The sequence below is a fragment of the Thunnus thynnus genome, chromosome 2 (genome assembly GCF_963924715.1).
Source record: "Thunnus thynnus chromosome 2, fThuThy2.1, whole genome shotgun sequence".
Classification (NCBI taxonomy): Eukaryota; Metazoa; Chordata; class Actinopteri; order Scombriformes; family Scombridae; genus Thunnus; species Thunnus thynnus.
The window spans coordinates 36,010,100-36,033,534 of NC_089518.1; the positions used below are offsets into that span (position 1 = coordinate 36,010,100).

General features: G+C 36.5%; 2 protein-coding genes across 5 annotated transcripts in view; both read right to left on the bottom strand.

Annotated features, from left to right (window-relative positions):
- Positions 1-8,140: 8,140 nt before the first annotated feature.
- anxa3a (annexin A3a) lies at positions 8,141-19,103 on the bottom strand. 3 transcript variants are annotated; one of them, XM_067572426.1, is made up of 14 exons: positions 19,021-19,103; positions 17,374-17,413; positions 17,232-17,279; positions 16,997-17,084; positions 16,330-16,424; positions 14,998-15,111; positions 14,825-14,915; positions 14,062-14,141; positions 13,513-13,569; positions 13,331-13,424; positions 13,152-13,247; positions 12,895-12,953; positions 11,661-11,783; positions 8,141-9,023 (listed from the first exon to the last, which is right to left on the bottom strand). In XM_067572426.1, the coding sequence occupies exons 2-14, from the start codon at positions 17,386-17,388 to the stop codon at positions 8,958-8,960; spliced, it is 1,026 nt and encodes a 341-aa protein (XP_067428527.1). In that variant the 5' UTR covers positions 17,389-17,413; positions 19,021-19,103; the 3' UTR covers positions 8,141-8,957. The 3 variants fall into 3 exon arrangements, with proteins under 3 accessions (XP_067428527.1, XP_067428536.1, XP_067428545.1); XM_067572435.1 differs by having other exon boundaries at positions 8,141-9,295; positions 19,021-19,095; XM_067572444.1 differs by having other exon boundaries at positions 17,374-17,408; positions 19,021-19,065.
- A 1,303-nt stretch (positions 19,104-20,406) lies between these two features.
- fras1 (Fraser extracellular matrix complex subunit 1) overlaps positions 20,407-23,435 on the bottom strand; it is a 293,698-nt gene continuing 290,669 nt past the window's right edge. For both annotated transcript variants that reach the window (XM_067572464.1, XM_067572456.1), the window contains exon 73: positions 20,407-22,550. In XM_067572464.1, coding sequence (XP_067428565.1) covers positions 21,969-22,550 — 582 coding nt within the window. In that variant the 3' untranslated portion in view covers positions 20,407-21,968. The remainder of the gene's footprint in view (positions 22,551-23,435) is intronic.

The window sequence follows — 23,435 nt, forward strand, 5'->3', positions numbered from 1 at the left end:
CATTCAGAAAGTTCGAGTAGATGTATCAACAAACATCGACCCTGCCTGAATGTCTTTGAGTGTTTAATTAAAATATCCAACTTATTCATAGCGTAAGTTCTTCACAAAATGTCATATTTCAAAACTGGGAGAATGAACTTTATACAACAAGCTGGAAGGTTATTCTTAAACTTGGAAAACATTTAGTTATGACATTACATAAGTGTTTTAAGATGCCATCTCTGGACAAAGAAGGTTTATGATCTCCTCTCCCCATATATGACCACCTGTTATCCAAATTACATACTTAAATCACATTATAGCAACTAAACTATCTCCATATATACATTATATACATTACAATAGGCCAGTCATTTACATGATTTGTGTATTGTGCACATTACTATTCAGTTTTGTGCTTATATGTCTTGTATGATATTTCTACAGTAAGTCAATGTGTTTACTCATTTGGACTTGGATCAAAACATCTATTTTGAGTTAAAAGTGTTGCTTTGGAGCAAGTGTGCCAAGCGTTACTCTTTTTCCAACTGGCGCTGTTTTTTAAATGCCTTGCACCTTGGTGATGTGCATATAATTGCAAACCTTCATTATTTACTCAATTAAATATGATAAAATATGGGCCAGGTAGAATTCTAGCATATTAAATGGTACACAGTGCACAGAGAGTGCAGGGGAACGAGGGTTACCAGGAGCCCAGGTGCTCTTTAGCAGGTTACTTTGGCCATGGGTACAATAACAATATGTAAAACATAAATAAGAAAAATGCTAACAGACAAACCTTGAGACACAGTTTCCATAAAATCTGTAATATGAGTTCATCTTTACAAACCCATGTTGTGCACACAAGTATTTAAACCCACAGAACCTCAGTACAAGAACTACAGATGCCAAAGTTTCCAAAGATACCAAGAATGTGTGGCTGAATTTTGGGGATATTTGTGATACACATAGACATATTGAATATTTCCATTTGATGGAAGAGTGCAGCCACAAAAAGGAGCTTTAGGTTTAATTGCTGAACTCAGTGTTGGACCAATTAGACACAAAATTGGATACTGTCATACATACACTTTTCCCGAATTGAGGCTAGCTTTTACTTTTGGCACAAGAATCTTTGTGAATTTTAAGGGTTTTCACAGAAGCTCAAGTGGAAATGTTAGAATAAAATCAGCTGTTAAAAAGGTTGATGACATTCTTGTATCCTTATTCTCCAACTATCAGCCTTGCATGCAGCCTACATTCATCCTCACACACACACACAGTGAAGCAGTGAAGTGTTAGGAAGGCAGACTGCAGCGCCGTCCTATACTGTACTCCTTCTGAATGGCAGCCCGGCTTATGAATGGAGACTTTTCACATGGGAAGAATATAATTGGGAAAATTCACGGACAAGCTTACATTTCCTGGATTCATGTCAGGGTGAGAGGAGGGGGGGGGGGGGCTCTGTTTAAGCGCTCTGCTCTTGAATTCTGGTCTGTTACACTTTACACTTGGCATCACACACCAGTTTAGAGTCTGGAGCGCAGTGAGCACGGATGAACTTGGCCTACATTTTCCTTGTATTCCCCTGTGAGTTTCATCTTCCTCACTGGAGCGTTGCTGGGTCGCTCTACAGATCTGAGAGCACATTGTCACGGAAGATACAGTCACACATTAGAGGCTTCATGCAGTCTGACACCGTCCTATACACAAGAATATACTGATATCACAAGAAAGCTATAAGCATCTGTAGGAATATATGATAGATTATAATTTAAGACATGAAAAGATGCATAAGGTCACTTCAAAATTCAGTACAGGATTAAAGGACAGCTTCACATTTTTTAATTCAAGTGCCCAAATTAACATTAAAACCGTTTTTTTCTTGTTGTAATCATTCCTCCTGTTCATTCAGGCACCTGTCTATTGTTTTAGGACTGACTTGTAAATTGTAAACCCATCCTTTAACCTCAGATAATGCAATAATTGCTCAAAAACAAAATTACCATATATTCTAGGTCACTACACTGTGTTGAACGTGCATTTAGGAATATTTTAAGTTCCTACAGGAAAATACTATCACTATACCATTGATGCTATAGAATATATTACGATTTCTATCACTAATTACTTCATTAACAGTTAATACATTTTTTTTAAAGGGCCACTGCATCAATTTTACACATGTTGTTCACTAGTAATGTCGTCCAGAGCTGTCTGAAGTCTCATGATGTGATCATGGAGACGTGGAGTTAAAGAAAGATGCAGAGGTTAACAGGCAGGAAGGGGTATCATAAAAAGACACTATCCAGTTGCATAGTGAGAAGTGTAAGAGCCAATGCTTTTGGCGCTTGACCCATACCAGGGATTTAGTCCCTAAATCCTTAAATCAGGAGATATCCTCTTTTTTTAATGCCCACTAAAAGGATATCTCTGAAGTTGGAGGCTTGCAAGAAAGAGATTAACCTATCATGCAGACCTCTGTTTCTTCCAAGTACCCCAAAGTATCCCTTTATATACCTAAATCTGGCCTACAGACAGGCCAGATTTACAATAATTTTGACATTCAAAACCCAGAATAAATCTCCTTTTTGGAAAACAGCTGAATCACAGGAAAGTCATACATGTCTAAAAACAATTTCTCTAAGCTGCACCTGTTAGTAGCAGGAAGTGGTGTAAAATAAAATAAATAAAACATGACATAATCGTGGGCTTTGGTGACCAGTCATCCTTAGTAGATCATTTTGATTATTATATCTAGTATGTTTGTTCTAGTATGTTTGTTGTTGTTATGTTTAAGTGTGTTCTGGCGGCATGCACAATGCAAACTCTGTGGAAACAGATTTCCTCTTTGGAAACAATGAAGTCTACAGTATCTATTTATCATTTGGATCTGTCTAAAAAGAGATTAGCGTTTTTGTAAATCATATGTAAAAGTCAGACAAAAGATCAAAACGTTGCTCTGGGAGTTATCAGTGCAGTGTGCGGCTCTTTTGTGACGTCTCTTTCTCTGCCCGTTGGCGTCCTGGCTGAGGAGCCGGTTGGCGCAGTTCAAGAGGACGTCAGGAAACTACCTGCACCTGAGTAGTTTAGCTTATTTAAGTGGCTTCTTTGTTAACCTCTCACTCTTCTCTTTTTCCCAGGCCTCCACTGGCCAGATGGTTTAGTGTTTTGCTGTTTTGTTTTGTTTGCACGCATCACATGCTTCACTCATCCACACGTTGCATTCATTACTGACTTCGCTGACTAACATTATCATTTTTTTCCATTTATCTTAAGTTGACAATAAACGCCGTTTTAGAAGCTTTATTCATGTGTGATTTCCTTTTTTTGTCGTTGACTCTGAGCCAGTCCGTGACAAACGGGGGCTCGTCCAGACTTTCTGGTAAAGTTAAAGTCTTTCTCTTTGGTAAACCTGATCCTTTTGAGTCAAATAGTTTTGTTGCTTTCAGTTTGTTTTTTGATTCAGCACCTGTAGAAGTTTTCTGGACATGTGCGCCCCCGACAGTCTGTAAATGAGATGTATCATGGGTTCTGGAGGCCTTGACGATTACCCTATTGGATTCCATTTACGTGAAAAGCTGCTGAAGTGAGGCCAGTTTCTAAACTGTAGGTATTGCTTACAAATAATAAATAATATTTTAATAAAAACCCTGGCTAAACACAGTGAGCCTATCCTCTGAATGAAGGACACCTTTGTTTGGTGTATGCTATTACGTTAGCTCTTTAACCAAGACGCAACCCTCTTGACTGCATCTGGCTTATTGTTGATGAGGTCACAGTTTTTCTGCAATATAACAATTCATCACTAATCTGTAAATGACTAACAGATTATTTATTGTCCGTTTCATAAGTTTGTTAAGCGGTACCAAAGGGATGTAAAAGAATACTATATCATATTACAGCCCGCTATGAAGTAGGTCACAAACGATGGTATGTATGAAGTGTTAGAAAATATTTTTTCAAGCTGATAACCCTTCAAACCTCTGTTTCACTATCATACTGAGCACACACATGAAGATAAAGGAGACGTATAGATGTAGGCCTGCAGCCTCACTCCTTGTTTTCCTTCAGTAGAGATAAAGAGGGAGGGGACGGGGGTTGTTAAGGGGGCAGACTGAAGGACTCTGTGTGATTACTTTGGCTTTAATGAGGAAAACGTCTTTGCCTTCAGGCTCTCATCCACCTCAATAGTCTGTGAGCGTGTCTGGCGTGGAGTTTTACTGTCGGCTCCCCGCAGGACTGCAGCAGTAGGTGCTTCGGAAAGATGAATGAGTCTGTAGATTTCATTTAGGAAGGAACAGGGGCTGACGTGTTTTACGACATAAATAAAATATCCAGGAATTTATGAAACGTTACATCCTCTTCCTAGATGTGAGCGGGCAGCCCGGTTTCTCAGAGTACTTTTGGGTTTGATGACACTGACAGCAGGGAAAGCTGAGCCAGGCAGAAGCAGGGGGTGAAAGTTGCGGCGTGATTTGACATTTCATTTCAGCCTTTTGCAGTGACTGACAGCTGTGACGTCGGTTTTTCTGCTGACGTTGTCACATCAAGTCCCTGAACAGCAAGAAGCACTTTGAAGCAAGCAAACGTCTCACCTGACTTAGCAAGTCCCCCTATTTAGCATTTGTTAGCAGTATTAAACTGTTTATAACACCTTATAATGTAGTTATAAGCAGATATGAGTTTATATAAATGTGCAGTATATGTAAGTAGTTATAACTTCTACTTAGAAGACATAATTTATTTTTTTAATTGTGTGTTTATACAGCAGCCTCCACTTATGAGTTATAGTTGTTGACAAATACATTCAAGGTATAATATGTAATAATTCCACATTAAAATGTCTAAAAACAACTAGACCTATGTTATATATTTTGTTGAGTTGTGTACTTACATTATCCCAAATGTTTCCAACAATTTTCAAACCCAGAGAAATCAGTAATTTAATCAAAGTAACGGACCGTTTCATTTGGCCGCATGTCAATGGCGTCATACCTCCTCTACCAAAGAGTAAACACGCACAAGATGCATACGGCGGCGCTGTGTTTGTCCGCTACAATGGCGTCTACCAAAGAGTAACTTACACACATACAAGATAATACATCGGCGTTGTGGTTGTTCCACAGAAACTGTTATAAATGGACTTTTATTCAGTTTTAAGCCACATTTTCATGATAAATTTAGGTCGTTTTTAACTATATCTTTTAGCCGGAAGAAGGATTTTAGTCATTGGACGTCTGGATCTTAAGTTATCAGAGAAATAAACTGGACAAACGTTAGCAGCAGCTCGGCTAACAGCCCCTCCAGGAAGTCCAGTGGTCACCAAACATCATCGGAGAAATATTGATTTTTTTTAAGTGAAACAGCTTTAATTAGTATTTTAACGATTTTAATCTGCATGTACGTTTATTTTAGGAGAGGAGGAGACCTCTGCGGATAATTCGGCTCCCGGGATAGACCGACCAAACGTCTGGATCTTACTTTATAAGAGAAATAAACTGAACAAGTGTTAGCAGCAGCTCGGCTAACAGCCCGTACCAGACGTCCGGTGGCCGCCATACATCGTCAGAGAAACACTGATTTTTTTAGGTGAAACAGCTTTATTCAGTGTTTTTACCTGTAATCTCCGGGTCCGTTTGTTCTGGAGAGGAGGAGACCTCTGCGGGTAAAAACATCCCGAATGATTAACTCTGGAGTAATCCTATCCCGGTGAAACTGGTTATTTAACAACGAAGACAACAACTCCCATGATCCCTTGCTACTTCACACCGTCATCACACTCCGTCTTTTGTTATTGTTTTGAATGAGACCCCTAGCGGCTGAAATTACATATTGTACGTTTAATAAACATTGCTGTAAATGCGCCAGAGTTAGCCAAGAGGCTAATTTTCATCTGTAGTCCCTGGACAGATGTTACAGAGTCACTGAGGTCATTTATAAGCAAACGGAACAATTAATAAAATGAAGAAAGAAGAACATATATAATATTAATAAAAAAATATCATTCAGGACATCCTTAAAACATGCAACACAGAGACTCGATAGAAGATATGCAAGACAATAAATGTTAGTATACTCCTTATAAATAGGAGGACTTAAAGTAAAGTGTGTGTAGTACAGGTGTAACTTATAAAAAGTCATATTTTTACTGTCTGCTGCATTTTGTCTCCATCTTCAGGAAGAATTAGTTTGAAAATGTGATTTCTGCTGCTGACGGTGTTTTAAAAGATACAGATTTCAACTGCATCAACCCATTTTGAGGTAAAAATATATATATTTGCATTTCATTTCATTTTAGGTGAAAGTTCTTCATCTGAATTTCATTGTTGCCAAACAAGAACCTTAAGTTGTGTTTTCTCTCTCTCTCTCTCTCTCTCTGAAAGGAACCACACATGGTTTTACTTGTTGCTGTTTCTGGAGCAGATGTCACAATTTTTAGCAGCTAAAGACCTCATTTTGGAATTAAAGTCAGATTTACCAAAAGTAAAACAGGCTGTGTTTGGTTCTCGTACACCAGACTCCCTTCAGGCTGTTGTCACTCTGCCCGGCTTTTCCAATATCAGACCTCAGAACTTTTTTTTCTGAGGGATTTCTGTGGGAATTAAACTATGTTATTGATGTTTTTTTTTTTTGTTGATTGGAAACAGGGGAAACGGCTTAAACCCTAATTAAACATCTCTTACAGCTAAATCTATGGTGAGGGTTTCTATCCTCAGATAGACCTCCGTGTACTAATATTGTCTCTCTTAACAAGGTCATCGTGCATCATTACACTCAAGGCTGCTGCAAATGAGACACATTGATTTTTTTTTTCTCCCACCTTCTCTTTACTTAATGGATGAGTTGAGCCTGTTCCAGCATTGTGCATTACCCATACGTGAGTCTATTATATCGCTTAAATGAAGTGAGGGGGAAAAAAGAATGATAATAATAATAAGATCACCTCCAGACATGTTTTAAGACATTTAAAAGGATTTTGCTTGGAATTATAATCTGCGTCTGATTCGGTTTTTCCACAAAAAAGTTCAACTACCTTGTTTCCTCTGTTTTCTGATGTTTAATAGATCAAATAATTAATTGATGAATTGAGAAAAAATAACTGGCATATGAATCTAATTAAAATTATAATTATAATACTATAAATCCGTTAGTTGCAGCCCTAGTTGTAACATCTCTAAATCATGTTTTGTGGTTACTCGTTTCAGAAAAAATTTTCCACTTTCAGCAGATTAATGAGGAAACAGTCTTCTAAGTGTCAAACTCTGCACATACATCATTTCACACAGTGACGCTCCAAACATCCAAGTTAAGAAACAAGAGACAAAACACATTTTTGAGACTTTAAATCTGCTGTCACAGAACTGTGGCTCCATACAGTAATGTATTTAATCTCTCAGCCAATTTGTGGTTATAATGACACTAGTTGGCCAAAAATTTGTGACAAAAAAATGACAAATTTATCGTCTGCGAGCCGAGTCAGATCACTGGAGTCAGCTGAGAAAAATCAAATTATAATAAAACAGAAGAAAGCAGAACATAAAAACAATGTGTGAAAGAAAGATAAGAACATGTGTGGATGTTATGTCTACTCGTTTTTATATATTATAAAGTATAAATACAATTTTTTTTTTTTATAAGTGTGAATGGAAGTACGTACAGTATATATTTGTCATGTATATGTGTAATTATACCTATAAATGCAATCTCACAAAACTGAAAGTACTGTGTACTGCATTGTTATTGATATACTGCAGCATTTCTACTTCATAGTGTCTGTCAAATACATGAATGCATGAATTTATTCTTTTATTCTTGGAAGACTTCCTGATTTCAGTGAGACTACCTGTTTATATAAAGGATAAACAAACAAGTTTTTGCCTAATTAGGCCTTTTGACATGAGGCACATAACAGTCACATAGGACTGAATATTTATGTGTTATAGTGTAGTAGTTCCCCTAAATATGGCCTCTATAAGCCTCTTAAAGCCCCCGCATGGGTCTTTTGACCTGCAAACATTTAAAAAAGCTTTAAAACCCTGTTGTTGACGCAGACCCGCCCCCTGCTGGAGACTTTGATGAACTACCAGACTGTATGTAAGTATGTCAGTGTGTCATAGTGAGCAGACAAGACACGATAAGAAAAAACAACATCACCAGCAAAGATTCATGAGGGTGTTTATTATGTCTGGAGGTTACAAGAAAAACATAAAAGAGATGAAAGAGAAGAAGATCAAATGTGTTATTTTATCCTTTGAATTTGTCTTCTGTTTTCGTTTAATCCCCTCTATGCCTATGTTGTGGTTATTTTTAATTTCTAGAGGATATCCTACACTTAATTATGTTTTATGTGAAGATCTTTGCAAGGCATCATCAGTGATTTAGTTAATAAAATAATGAAATAGAACCAAAAAAACCAGAACCTGTGGTCAAAATTCCCATTGATTGATCCATTGATGCCATTTATCCAATAATTAATTGACTGACTAATCGTTTTAGCACTTTTATGGTTACGGTGAATTCAATTACAATGATTGGCCGACCATTTATACATGTGTATCCTATATTATACAGATTTTCAGCAAGGAAAAACTCATTTTTGTCATTTTTTTGTACAAAAAATGAAAAGAAATCTCCTCTTAATTTATTTGTCTGATGTTTTAGTTCTCTGCACATAACATCACATCTTCTATAGTTTTCAAGTTTTCAGCAGGTAGAAGAAAAAATGACTATTTTAAATTACTAAAGCATAAATGAAGCATGGTAAATTGTTAAAATCGTTTTTTTCATAGCAGGTTTTTGAGCGTGTGTTTCCTTTTATAATAAATAAAGTCCATGTGAAGTTTAGGAAGCTGTTTCCTCTCATATTTAACATAAGAAGATGTAGAGAAGTGAATGTTTCACGTTGATAAAATCTGACTCAGTGAAATGTTAAAATGAGAGAAACTGAGAGCGAGAGGAAGGAGAACACGTCGATGTTAGGACTCATCATCTCCTCCGCAAATTTTTAGCAGAGTCTTTTCATACTTCCCGTGGCAATCAGACTGAAACAAAACAGAATTTTATATTAAAACTTCATCTGGCATCTCAGGCTGTCGACACGCACGGAATCAATCTTTAATGCTGTAAACAAGTTAGTAGTTTGAAGATGAAGCACGCCAGACGAGTATCAGAATCAGAGAGAAGGACAGAGAGCCTACAGTGTGAGTTAAAGAGGAAGTGAGGTTTCTTCTCGGGCGCCGGGTGGACGGGTTAGTTAGTCGTCTCCTCCACAGATGGCCTTCACGCAGTCCCCGTGTTCGCCCGACAGGTCCGACTGGAAGAAACAGCAACACAAGCAAGGAGAAAAAAGTGTCTAACAGCGACTCTGACCAGCACATCCAACATCTGGACTGTTGGGATCATTGGAGTTTTAGTTTCACTAGTTTTCACTTCTGAGTGTGTTTATTCCATCATTGGATCATCTGAAGAGCTAAAACACGATGCTGTTGCTTTTTGTCCGCATACTAAACTAAACTGGTATCTGCCAAACTTTTCTTTTTTTAAGTCGTTTGAGGTCTCTTAAGTCTCAAGTTCTTTAGTTCAGTACAAGTCATTAGCAATTAGCAAGAAAAGATGAATGCTGGCTATTAAAAGCTACATGGTGTTTGAACATTTTCCTTTCAAAGCTGTATTAACTATGTTTTTTTTTTTACATAAAAGAGAGTCCTTTCAGAGCAGAGGCCTTGTTTTAAAATATTTAAGCTGGGTGGATACGTGCAGCCAGGGTTTCTTTTTTTTTTGTTCTGGGAAAGTTTTTGCTTCCAAGTTGCAAGTCAAGTCTGTAAGGAGTCAAATCTCAAATATGTCAAGTCTCAAGTCCTTATTTTTATGATGTAAGTCTGCATCAAGTCCTCAGTCTTAAGTTTTAAGTCTTACAGGTTTGTTGCAGAAAGGCTGCAGCTCTAATGAGTCTTCAATCAAAACCTCAAATGAGCTGTAGTTGTTGAGGGAAGACTAGCTAAAGGCTGACTAGCTAAAGTTTAGCTTGGTTAAGAAACTAAACTATAAGCTACGACTTCATATGTGTAGCAGAGTTCTGCTGTCTGACCCAACCATGACAGAGGTCTATAAGGTTTAGGTTTCATGGTGAGTTTCGGTCATTTTGTTGCGTGAAGCTTCGAGCTCAGGTTGGGTTCCAGTTTGGTTGTTTCTGCCGTCATCTGTATTCATGTTTATCATGAGTGTAAAGTAGATACACTTTGCCCAGCTGGGAAAAGACAGTATAACTAATCTATGTGTTGCATAATTAGCCTGGCAAGCTAATTGTCTTTAATGGATAAAATAAAGCAAAAAATATTTGTGTCTCTGGTTCAGGATCAGATTTGATTCTGTTTGGTTGGGTCTTGCAGATGCAGGTCTGGTCTGGATTCAGGTCTCAGTTTACGGCCTGTGCAGAACTCTAATATGGTTTTTGTTAAGCTTCTTCCTCTCTAAACTTCCATGACTTTTTCCACTGTTCTTTCTTAAAAGAAAACATTTTTTTTGTAAATGTTTCTGGATGGAACCAAAGAATTTAACTCAACTGTTTCCAAAAGCAGCTGAGAAAATGTTTGTCTGACTAAAACTCCAACAGTCCCTTCAGATGATGGATAGATACTCGTCAGAGTGGCTGAGATAGAAAACAAAATTACCAGCTTCAGCCTTAAAAATCAATTAGGAACTGCAGCTGGTAATCTACTCTTGAGGACATATCGACTGTCTTTTAGTTTGTCTTTTAAGGCTGCAACAGGTGGGTGGTTTCCTTTTTCTTTTATTTCTTTAAATCATTTTGATCAGTTCTGGAGACAAAACCCACCTGAGCAAACAGGAAGTAGAAAAAAAAACAGATAAAAGACAGTCGTTGAAAACAGCAACACCAGATACTTAAAAATAGAAACCTTAAGAATTAGTATTTCCCAGGAGAAGATGTATTCCTCAGTAAAACAGCCGACTAATCAATATTATTAAAATACACTGAAAATAAGTGTTCAAATATTTGTAACAGATTAGTTTTGGTTTATAAAGCTCCAGTTATTCCACAGATTAGTCATTTAGTCTCAGTTTAGTCTTTGTGTGTCTCAGAGGACCTTCTCATTCATTCATTATTCATAAATATTTGGTTTCACAGATAACACATCGGTTTTCCAAATCAAATCAAGCTGTTGTCAAATTGAGGTCAGTGAGATCATACTTCACTCTGATGAAAACACTTAAATTCACAGAGGAAGTTCAGGCAGATCAGACTCAAACTAAGGCTTCAAATGTTCTTGTTTTGTCTGATCAACATTGAAAGATTTTCCGTTTACTATCATGTTTGATACAGAAAAGTTTCAAATCTTTCACATTTGAGAAGCTGCAACCAGCAAATGTTTGACGTTTTTGATGAATAAATCATTAAAAACGATTATTAAGCGTTCAAAATAGTTGACTCACATCTGAACTTCAGAGTCCAGTCAAAGCCTGTGATCACACTTAATTTGTTATGAATTTATGTTGCTGCAGACAAAATTTATGCAAGTATCCTCTTACTGAAATGTACTGGAATGAAACCAGTACAGTCTGGTTACAACAGTATAGAGATATATACAGATTTTGATGACAAATACAAATATGAGTACAACAAAGACACAAAGTGTAAAGAAGGTAAAATAGTTCCTCACCTCGATGGCGGAGTGCAGCGAGTAGCTGTAGAGCTTCTTGAACTCGGCTCTGATGTCCAGCAGGTCGATCTCAGACCGACTCACCATGATCCGGTTCAGAGTGGACTCATCTGTTCCACCGCCCTGAGAACAGGGTCAGCGAAGTCCATCAGGACAGAAACATATTTTAAAACTCATTTTATCTCTTAAAGGAGAACGCTGGCAGGTTTTTGTAGACCTCTGTTGTTGTTCAAAAGCTATTAATGACATGTTAATGAGCCACACTGTTGCACTGAGTGACATGTTTGCAGTGTGCACATGAGATTTGTTGACAATAGAAATAGAAGCTGTATCCTGTAAGTGACACTCATCCTACTTCAGGTCTTGTATCTCAGAAAACCAAGATACCAGAGTTGATTTCTTCTTGTACTGTAGATAAAAAGATGGAGAAACTTTCTTTCCATTCAAATATATGTTTTCTTCTTCTTGTTCCTACAGTTGGATGGTTGAGCTTCACTGTGCAGAGTTTTTTCTCACATTCATCTGGAAATTCACAAATAGTTTGGAGCTGTGTGATGTAGATGCTTGAAGCCTCCAGTGCACAAACACTGAGGACGGACTTTACAGTGAAGGAGTTCAACTTTTGACATTAAATATATTTACTGATTCTGGAATTTTTAATTAGGGAGAAGGAGTAGATTTTTAGGTAATTTTAATGATTTTAACAAAATAATTGAACTTTTTTTAAAATGGAAAAACATATAAGACACAAATTATTATTCAAAGTAGAGTCTTTTATACACATCTTGCAACTTGTCTGGAGGGGATCTTTAAATTAATTAAGAAGATCAACTTTTCAGTAAAAACACCTGTAATGTTGCACAACTACTTAATAGTATATGTTACTAAATGTTTATTGTTTGTGCTCTTCTGCATATTCTTCATATAAAAGTAATAACATCTCCTCAGTTAACACAACTACAGTAAGATTATTATCACTCTTTGCACTCTTTACTTCTCTGTTCTATTTGTATCCTGTTTACAGTTCACAGGAACAGTTTCACCTGTGTTTCAAGTCATTCCTTGGGTATATTTCTGACAACTGTTGTGTTGTTATATTGTGTAATTATACTGTAAGTACACTGAGAGCCACTAAACCAGAGTCAAATTACTTGTTATGTGTAAACTCGGCCAATAAAGATGATTCTGATTTTTTTTTTTTTACAATCATAAGTGATACAAACAGTAAAGTCACCTTCATGCTCTCATACAGGCGTTCTGCAAAGTAGATCGGCACGCTCTTCACACATTTCACTGGAAGACGAACAAAAGTTGTTTAGAACAACAAGAAAATGCAAAAATAAAATGAAGAATTTCTCTTCAGGACAAAGATAACAAATACTTGATAGCAAATATATCCAAAAGCTGACATTTTCATGCACATATGTGTAGTATTTTGGAATTTAACCCTTCAAAGTGATTTATTGCATATTAATAAGCACGTTAACCAACCAACAGCTACCAGCAGCTCCTCCAGCTCTCCAGACATCTCTCCTTCGATGCTTTCTTGAAGGGTTTTTCCGCTGATGTTCTTGTATTCAACAAGAGCTACACAGAAAACACAGATTTGTAAAAAACAACTCTTTTTCTAGTCCAGATTATAAACACAATATGGCATAAATATTACACACTTTGTCTCAGTTGAGGGATGCTTCTGTGACAGAGGATGTCAATGAACTTAGATTCGTCGGTGCCCCACTTCTTCTCCCCGGCATCATAAAGGGTCTGGGTACAAAAAAAATATATATATATATTTAGAGACAATTATGTTTAGAAAACCACTTTTTATTATGAGCTGAATGAAGTTTGCTACCTTTGCATCTTCTTTTGCCTTATGTGCATCTACTGCGGTGCTCTCGTCCCTCTTACCCTGAAAATAAAACAAAACTTTAATCTAAATCACATCAATTAAGAGATAGGATGTCACCAAAATTCACCAAATCTGATCTGTCTTTTGTCCATCTGACTGCTTAAACTCTTTACAAACTTATGTTGTGTTGTTAAAATGTGTACAAATGATTTAATATTGTGTGTATATACAGTATTTTAATGTGTTTAGGAATATTTGCATGTGATGTGAAGATGCAGCCTTTAAAAATATGTCTTTGGTTTAAATATATGTGTAAATCTAGTTTCAATGAAGTGTTGGAACAAGCAGGTAAAGGATGTGTGATACCGTCGTGCAATGTGGATAAAAGGTGAATATTATGAATAACTACATAATTCAGTTGTTCATTTGGTTTTTCTTCATTATTGCACTGCCATCGCTGTCATTTCTCTGCATCTTTTTGCAGCTTCCTGATATAATATTGTATATTGTTGTATAAAATCATTATTCCCCTTTAATATCCCGACGACAAACCTCAGCCAGGAGGAGCAGAGCCGTGCAAAAGTCTCCAGAAACTTCAGTCTTCAGGTCAAGGGTCAACTTCTTCTCTGTTTCTGTGGAGGAAAACATTCAAGAAGAACTCATGATTCTCAAACTTTAGTTTCAATTCATCACAAAATAAGACTGTTGGTTCGATGCTTTAGGATGAAACGCCATAACATTTGGTACAGACATTCATTCTCTGACATTGACAATATATAAATTATCTTTTTGAATAAACTTCAGCAGATCTACAAAAGGAAATGATCTGTTTAACGGCGGTTTCTTGGTGGGCTGCCTCAGATCTTCACTCAATAGTGTTTTCACTGTTTTTTTTAATTTGTTCTATCCCACAAATCATACACTGTTTACAGTATAAATACAGTTTATAATTAAATTCTTTAAATGCAAATCCAAGCAGACTGTACATACTGGACAAAGATGTGTATATACTGTATCTACCTGCATATACTGCACATAATCTATCACATTACCCATACATTATTTATTCCTTCTATTGTTTTTAACTTATGGGCTAATTGCCTGTATATAATAACTTTATGTTTATGTCTTCTATCTGTGTTTTAGTGTATATACCTTTACATTTGTATCAGTACATTGAGAGCTACTGAGAACTGGAGTCAAATTCTTTATGTGTCCAAACATGATGGGCCAATAAAGCAGATTCTGCATCTGGTTCTGATGTCGCTGCTCACCGTTTTAATTACAGTCTTTAAAAAACGGCAACGCTGTTTACCTTCCAGATAGACGTCACAGAGAGCTTTGATTTGTTGGTTGGTTCTGGAGGCAAAGATTTCAATCAAGACGCTGTCGCTTGTTCCGGCTCCCTGCAACATCACACAGTGTCAATTTAACACATCAAGTTGAATGTGTTCTAGCCATGTTGTTTAAATTGTATACAAAGCTAACTTTCATCGCCCGCATCACTTCATGACAGTCGTACGCTGCAGGAGGGGTGACGAGCGCCACCAGCAGGTCCTCAAAGTCACCGTTGGTGTCTCCTTTCAGGTCGTCCAGTAACGTCTATGAGGTAAAACACAACGAGACCGTCTGTCACGTTTCAAACACACAAAACCACACCAACGCAAATACACACAGGCTTCTGGTCCACTGCTAAGCATAGACGTATTATCAGAGTAAACACAGAAACTGAGATAAATGTCACATTAAAGCTGCACGAGGCAATATTTCAAAATAAAATGTGTTGGAGCTTAAATCAAAGAATGTGAATGATTCACTCTCCTGTTAAAAAATAATTTCAGGTGTCAGATAGACGAGGCAGTGATGAACTGTAACTTTAATTATAGGATTATATACTATAAATGTCATTTAAACCTGAGGCTGGCTTAATAAACATCTGTTTGACTGATTGATTGAGTCAGTCTTCGTTTTGCCTTTTAGACCAGTATTAATACAAGAGTTTAAATAAAAAGAAACAGACTCCTTCATCTTAAGCGTAAAATGTTGCCACCATAAACACTGACTATGTAGTTTACAGCCATGTTTAACAATCTGATACCTGCTGGAAGAGGTAAAAAGAGGAAAAACTAGCTCATGTTTGGTTTGCTAACAATGTTGTAGAACAAGCAGATTTTTAAAAATAGTAACTACGATCGTCCCCTAACCTTAACCCTGTGATTATTATTGTAGCCATAACGACGAAGGTGGCCTAACTTTAAGGAAGTAGTAATTTTAACCCACAGCACGTGTTTCTCAAACCTTAACTAAGTGATCATTTTAACCCAAACCACGATCTTTCCCCTAAATCTAACCAGACCTTAAACACAGCGTTGTCACATCATAAAACGTCATTATTTTTTAATTTTAATTATTTTGTGATTAGTAACAGTTTTTGAAAGCGCAGACAAATGATGTTTGATTACTGCTGATAGTGGCGCCAGATTAGAAAACGCTCCTATGTGTCATTCTGGAGTCACATGATCAAACAACGACTTGTTGGGAAAAGTGTACTATGTGTAGGTTGTTTTAGGACAGAATAAAACCAAACCAAACCGACCCAAATGGACCACAAGGACCCTGACACAGTGACGATATGTTTTATCCTAAAAATGACAATGATTTATTCTGTGTAAACATATATTCCCAATCAGAGCAGACTCCTATTTTAACACAAAAAAGTGGTATAATGAAGCAGCTCTTTTTATGAGTGATTAAACCATGAATACAGATTGTAATTAACTCTGGATGACAGTGTCAGTGCCAGAATAAACAGTATCTTACTCTTCCAGTGGCTTCCTGATAAGCTTCACAGATGAGCTGCCTCTGAGCGCTGCTTCTGTGGGTCAGAACGTCAATCAGAGTTTTCTCTGTGGTGCCTGAAACATTTTCAAGAAGAACAGAGAGAAAATAAATTGACAAACATGAAAAAATAGACAAAACAAAATAAATGTAATAAGTTTATAGTAACAATTCTTTTAGTTTTAGTTGTGTATTTTACTGTCTTAGCTTGTTATGTAAGTGTTTTTGAGTATCTACAAAAGTGCTCTATAATAAAATGTATAATTTTAATGATTAATATTGGACCTACAGCTAGCTTAATTATGCTAATAACTATTGCTAAATGTGCTAAATTAGCATTAGCACACAAGACAGCACCTGATTCTGTGCTGTTCCATGTTCTAGTTTTGTATTTTTACTTTAATAGCTTATCATGTGCATCTTTTTTAGAATATCTCCAAATGTGCCCTTATTCATCATAAAATTAATAATTTATTCTTGATATTACACATAGTATTTTAGTATTCTAACTTTAGCATGTTAGCATAGTATGTTAATCTCATAATACAAGAGACTGACAGTAACTCAGTCATTCATTTTAGAGATATCTTGCCACGACTTTGCATTTGAATGAAATCTCCTGTCTTTGTGTGTGTGTGTGATTGTGTACCGAGTCCTTCAATGGCCTTCCTCAGAGCCACAGCGTCCTCTTTAGCATCAAAGTTTGCTTTGGGCTTAATGGTTCCTCTTTCTCCACCCTGGAAAGGAGGCACAAAACATTTATTCATACCATCTGATTGCTAAAGACCAAGGTGTCATTCTGTGTTGCCTAACAGTTTGTATTTCTTTTTGTGAAATGATAAACGACACAGTAAAGTAGTATTAAAGTGTAAGTTTGGACCTACTTTCGCTGCGAAGGATGAAGGAGAATTTACAAGACTGTCCAGGTCATCCTGCAGAATGAAAAGTCAAATAAATAACTTGGTTTTTTTTTAATGTGATCAGTCAAAACTTCATCAGAAAATAAAAACACAGATTTTGACTCACCCATAAAGTAGCCATGATGACAACAGTTAGTTCCTCTGTACTGAAAATACAAAACATACATATTCATGATTTATGGTTATTTTGTTATTTATGGTGACAAGCAGCTCTATGTCCTCACATCTGTTCCTCTTTTATTCTGCAGGAAAATGTGGGTCTAAATTCACTTTTAAATTTATTGAATTGACTGTATTTTTTGCACTGTTTTGTCACTGTACAACAGTGTGTTTGTTTTAGTCAATAGAGTTTCACATTTAAATTACCCTCCTTAATCTTCATCTATGATTAATTTCCTGTGATATTTACTTGGATAGTGTTCCTGTGAAACTCAATAGCAAATACAGCATCAGTCCCACATGAAAACAAACATTATTTGACATCTGTTAACTTGACTAATGTTAGTTATTTGACTTCAGATTAATCTCTGAATAACTCTAAATCCTGAGATTTAAGTCAAACTTCTGACACTGTTGGATCACCCCTAAATTCCCAAATTTCTTTACCTGTAAAACTGTGCTAAAGGAAAATGTAGGGATTTTGGGACAGCTGTAGGCTGTTAAGATCAGAGTCTTTAAAATGATAAAAAAATACTAAAGCAAGAATATTGGAGTTATAAAGTCTTTTTGTCAAAATTCAGAATGTTTTCTCAGAACTCATTTAACTTTAACAACTGCACTTAATCCTCTTCTGTCCAGTAATAAGTAAAAACCGACCTTGTAGCACTTTTAGTGTATTTTGTACTGGAAACATGTACTGTTTGTCATACTAGAAGATAATTTGAATATTCTCATCTAATATAAAAATATTACAAATCTTTTCATTTTACTGGCTAAATTCCATGTTTATAAAAGCAAATTTACAGGAAAAAAGCCAAACTTCTTGGTTTTCACAAAGGAGGTCAAACAGTTCATTGATTCAGTTAGATTTTTCTCTAAAAGCTGTAAAAACTATTAATACCTGTTGTTTGTATGAGCTGTAACTCTGCCTGGCTCAAAGTTTTTGATTTGTCTTCTGCAAACCATAAGATGAATATTCTTATATGATTCATTTTGTGGTAGAAGAACTAGTAATCGTGTCAATGAAGAAAAAATATATTTTAAAGTAGCATCTGTCTAAAATAAACAACAACAGATCCTCTTCCTGTTCAAACGTCTTTGTTTGATCAGGATCAGCTGCTCTGCTGAACTTGAACCTGAATGAAGACTCATCACTACACTGAACTTTACATTTTTAAAAAGGAAAAACAGAAAACTCTCATTCAATAAAACATGATCACAAACTTTAAACTTATGGAAATATTATAATGGTACCAGAGAAGATTAAAAAGAAATCCCATAGTTCAAAGCAGATTCATACTAAACTCCTTGTTGGAAAACTATTTTGTGTCGTGATACAACAGATAATAAAAATATCATTAAATATGAGAAGCTCAGTGTCAAGTTGTAAGTGAGAAATATAGATTCACTGCAGTTCAGTAGGTTTTTCCTCAGATAATAATGAGCTCATGAGACAATTATTTAGATCATCACATCATGTGAACAAATCTCAGCTGTAAACTTTCAACTCTTTCGCTCAAAAGAACAAATCTGTTACGTCACTAAACCGTCAAACTAACTTTACTGAAATTTAATCAACCAGAGAAAATCTTACCTGGATTTCTGTCTGAGCCGGAAACCTGTTCCTGCCACACCTTCAGGATCTGTGGAACCTGGAAACCTGAGAGTTACCTGAGAGTCAGCTGACCACGCCCACTCCATACCTGCATGTGCTACCTTCAGGGACGCCTCGTACACTTCAGATATCTACCTTGTAGAAGCCTTTTTATTAAAAAGATAAATCATCCTTCATATGAAATACAGTATAATCAGGTTCTTTTCTTGTATTTGAGCAATCTATTACAACAGAGATATATATGTTTCTTTGAATATTTCTAACTTATGAACACCATTATCCTCACAAAACCTTTATCATAGCTCCATAGACAAATAAATGATACAAACACAGTGATAAAGTACAGCTAAACAACCCCAACCAGGCCATCATTTACTGGGCCGACTGTTATCTAGAGACAGATTTGATGAGCAGAGTTCAGATGGGGAGAACTAAAAAAGTTTATTTTAGTCAAACATTTTAAACAGGTGAATGTAATTCACTGCATGGACAGAGAGCGTCACCAGTCTGAAGAATAATGAGAGTTAATAATGAGTTATTAGTCACGTCTGTAATATTCATAGGAGTAGATAATTCTTAAGTTTGCCAGCACATAATTGAAAGTAAATGCATTCAAAATTTAATGAAAATGTATCGTAAGAAATATATGAGCAGAGTCTGAATCACTGTTCGTTTGAGGTTACTTTTTTAATTAGTCATCTTGTTTGTTTTACTTGTGTTTAATGTTTGTTTGCTTTAATTTAACTGTAAAAGTGTTTATGATGACATTAGTTTTGATTTTATTTAGTTTAATTTTTGATTCTATTTTACAGGATTTCGAGAATAAAATTCAGTTTGACACAATAAAAGTTTTTTTTTTGCAAAAAGTTTGGAAGAAAAGTTGAAGTTAATTGAACTTTAACCTTTTTATCAGCAACTTTTGGACATAATTCATACATTTCCCTAAACTTCACATCCCAGTTTTGATGAGTAATATCAGCTCATACTGTTGCTTTCCAACCTTTTTAATGTGTGACCCCTTAAAACAAAGCTGACTACTTGTGACCCTTCGTCATCATTTCCCCCTTTTTGTTTTATCTCAATACTTTTTAGGGCTCGATGAGGTGAAGTTTTCTAGTAATACACAAGGAAAAAGCAAACATTAGTCTGAAAAAAACCCAAATTTGTCTTGTTGTTTGTGTTTTTCTTGCTTTCTTTTACTCCAACCTCCAAATTGGGAACCAACACCACAAATACACACATTCAATGTTTACCTATTTGCACAAAATCTTAAAAGAAAAAGAAAACTAACATTTTGAATTTCTACTATTTCCCCAAAAATCCCTTGGACAGAATAAATAAACATTAAGAAAAACAACAGGACAGTTGTGGGTTTCAGATTTTTTTTAATTACTAAAAAAGGCACCAAATACAGGCATCATATTGAAAGCATCATAGTTATTTTTCCACGAAATGATAGCACCAGAAATACAATGTTATTTCCCAGAATTCCCCGTTCCCCAGTGTTTGATTTGATAGGCACACAGTTGAAAGAAGATCAGAGAGACGAATGGAGAGAAAGACAAATCTCACATAAGTTTTTTTGTTTTTTCTTTTGCAGTGCTCAGTTTTCTCTCCGGCCAGTGTCATACACTTAAAAAGTAGTACAGTGGTTACATCAGTAGCTGAGGCATAACATAATACATTATAAGAGGGTAAGATGATAATACATTAAAAAAAAAAGACATTTGAGTGAGACGTGAGTGGGCGTACATTAAAAAAATAAGTGAGGAATTTTGTGTCTTTGGGCGGAACGAAGGCAAACAACAGACACACAAGTCTTATAAAATACATCTTTTTTCTTTTTTTTTTTTAAAAAGTGATTATTTTCATTAGAACAGTAGTAAGGCTAAAAGCACACCGTCATGTGAACTGGATTGAAACCTTTATCGTCCGAACAATTTGATTTGTTACAATCACATGGAAAATTTTTTTTTCACTTTCTCACTCTCGAAAAAAAAAACAAACACTTTGGATGATTCTTTTTTTTTTTTAAATTCATGAGGAAAAATACTGCATGGCACTTAATATTGGCAGCTGTCAGAGTACAGTACAAACAAAAAAAATAAGAATAATTTGAGCTGAAACAAGAAGAATTATCTGTTGTTTGTTTTTTTTAACGTGACAGTACAAATGTCTCTAAGTAAGGCTTGAAATACACGTTTTTGTTGTTTTTTTTCTTTAAATGCAAACAAAGCTCCTGCTCACGAGGGAAGGATTAACAAAAGTTATGGCGTAATTGCACTTGAATAGGTATCATTCCTTTCTGTTATTATTTACACTCTGCACTAGCAGCACACTGTACTGCGCTTAATACTTTCACAGCGGTCAGAAGCAGCTGTAGCCCATGTAGGAGTCGCTCCGCGGGAAAAAATGTAACTTTTATAATGATAAATCCAAGTTAATTTATATATTTTTTTATTGTAATTAATAATGCATGAAAGGGAGGACCTCTACACCGGCTACCACTCCGCAGCAGTGACATTTAGTAGCAGTGAAATGATACGATGCAGCAGAGAAACAATCACCAGTGTCTGAGCTACCTGTCACCAATTTTGGTGCTAAAAAGGATGTAAATGTCAAGTAAAAAATAGACGTGAACAGTTTCAGATTCAGGAGTTTTATTGTCGACGATCGATCGGGATGCAGATGTTTTGGCTGTTTCATGCAGCTGAGTGGTTCGTGGGTTCCTGAGGTAGCTCAGTTGCGAAATGATTAAAATGCTGCGTCGCTTTCTGCACATCACACTCTTCCCTTTTTCAAAGTGGTATAAAAATACTTTAACAAATATCTCGTTCCATTAAGTACAAACTTTCTTTTTAGAAAATACCTTTTTTTTAATTTTTTTTTTTTTAAATTTCACTTCCTCCTTTTTCCTCTTCAGTGTTTCAGACCTCAGTGCCGTCGTTGAGGTTGTTGTGGAGTTTGACCTCCAGGTTGACCTGTTTGACCTTGGCCTTGCCGTTGGCTTCCTGGTTGCGGTTGAGGATGTTGATGTTCCTCACCGTGCAGTGTTTGGTGCTGAAGTTCTTCTCCACACACTTGTCCATGCACACCTCCACCTTGGTGTTGAGCGGATACTCCTCGTAGACTTTCGAAGCCTTCTTGTTCTTCTTCTTGGCCGACCGTCGGCAGCGGCGGAACAGGAAGCAGGAGGCCAGCAGGACCAGGACCAGCAGGGTCACGGCGGCCACGCCCCCGCCCACCGAGCTGCCCATGTGGGCGTTGAAGGTGGCGGACGGACCGGCCTCCAGGTGGAGCGACTTCATGTTGGTGCCGTTCTTCACCTGGTCGCCTTCGTTGTCGTAGATGAGCGACTCGTCGAGAGTCAGACGGCCGCTGCGATCCACCAGGTCGCGCTTGGGGCGGCTCAGCTGATAGGTCACGGAGCGCTGGATCCTGGGGCTGGACCGCGACTCCGGGCTGATCACATAAATGACCTGCAGGTACCACTGGTGTCCCGCCTCCACCTGTCAATCAACACACAGAGAGAAAAGAAGAACTATTGAACCAAACTATTAAACCAAACTTCTCCTTTTTACAGTAAGAATCTCAAATAATTTTCTTTAAAGGTCCTTCAGATAATCACACTGTAGAGTTTGAACTGTACAAAAAGATCCAACTTCCCTTCAAATCTGGGAATTATAACATTAGATTATTAAAAACTTCACTGCAATAAATTGATCATTTCCAATTTGCCTTGAGGAGCTAACCTGGTCTTTCATTTATTTACAGTATGTAACGTTATGGAAGCCTACAGGGGACTATATTAAAATGATAATTTAAACTTGAAAAGGAAAATGTAATTCTACAATAGCATTATAATAGTATATTTATATTTATAATTATAATATATATATTTCCCCATGTATGTGTTACTTGAGTAAAAATGAAAATTAAAATGCAATAATCCAATTTACACAGTCGTAGCCCACTGTACAGTATATTCTATATTCAAAGGTTAATTCAAATTTAAAAATTAAAATGCACTATAAACAATGTAACCTGAGTCATAAGTCAATAGAAAAATTAAAATGCAATTTTCTAACAATTTCAATATGAAAACAGTATTTGACATTTCATTTTTAAAGACTAAACCTGCTGTACGGTGGACAAAATTCAAACAAAGTAAGTGAAACAGCGCCTCCAGTCTACTGCATTTAAATTTACATGTCACCATGCTCTTTTGGTGTCGAAATGAAAATAAAAATGCAATCAGTCTCTCATCAAGGTGAGTCTTCAGTTAGGACGTCACTTCCTCATTCAGTGACCTGGTTCGGCCTCCCTGGGCCTGCATACCCAGTACGCCTTGCGGTCTGACAAGGACACCCGAGGGTAACGGCATTTTAATTTTA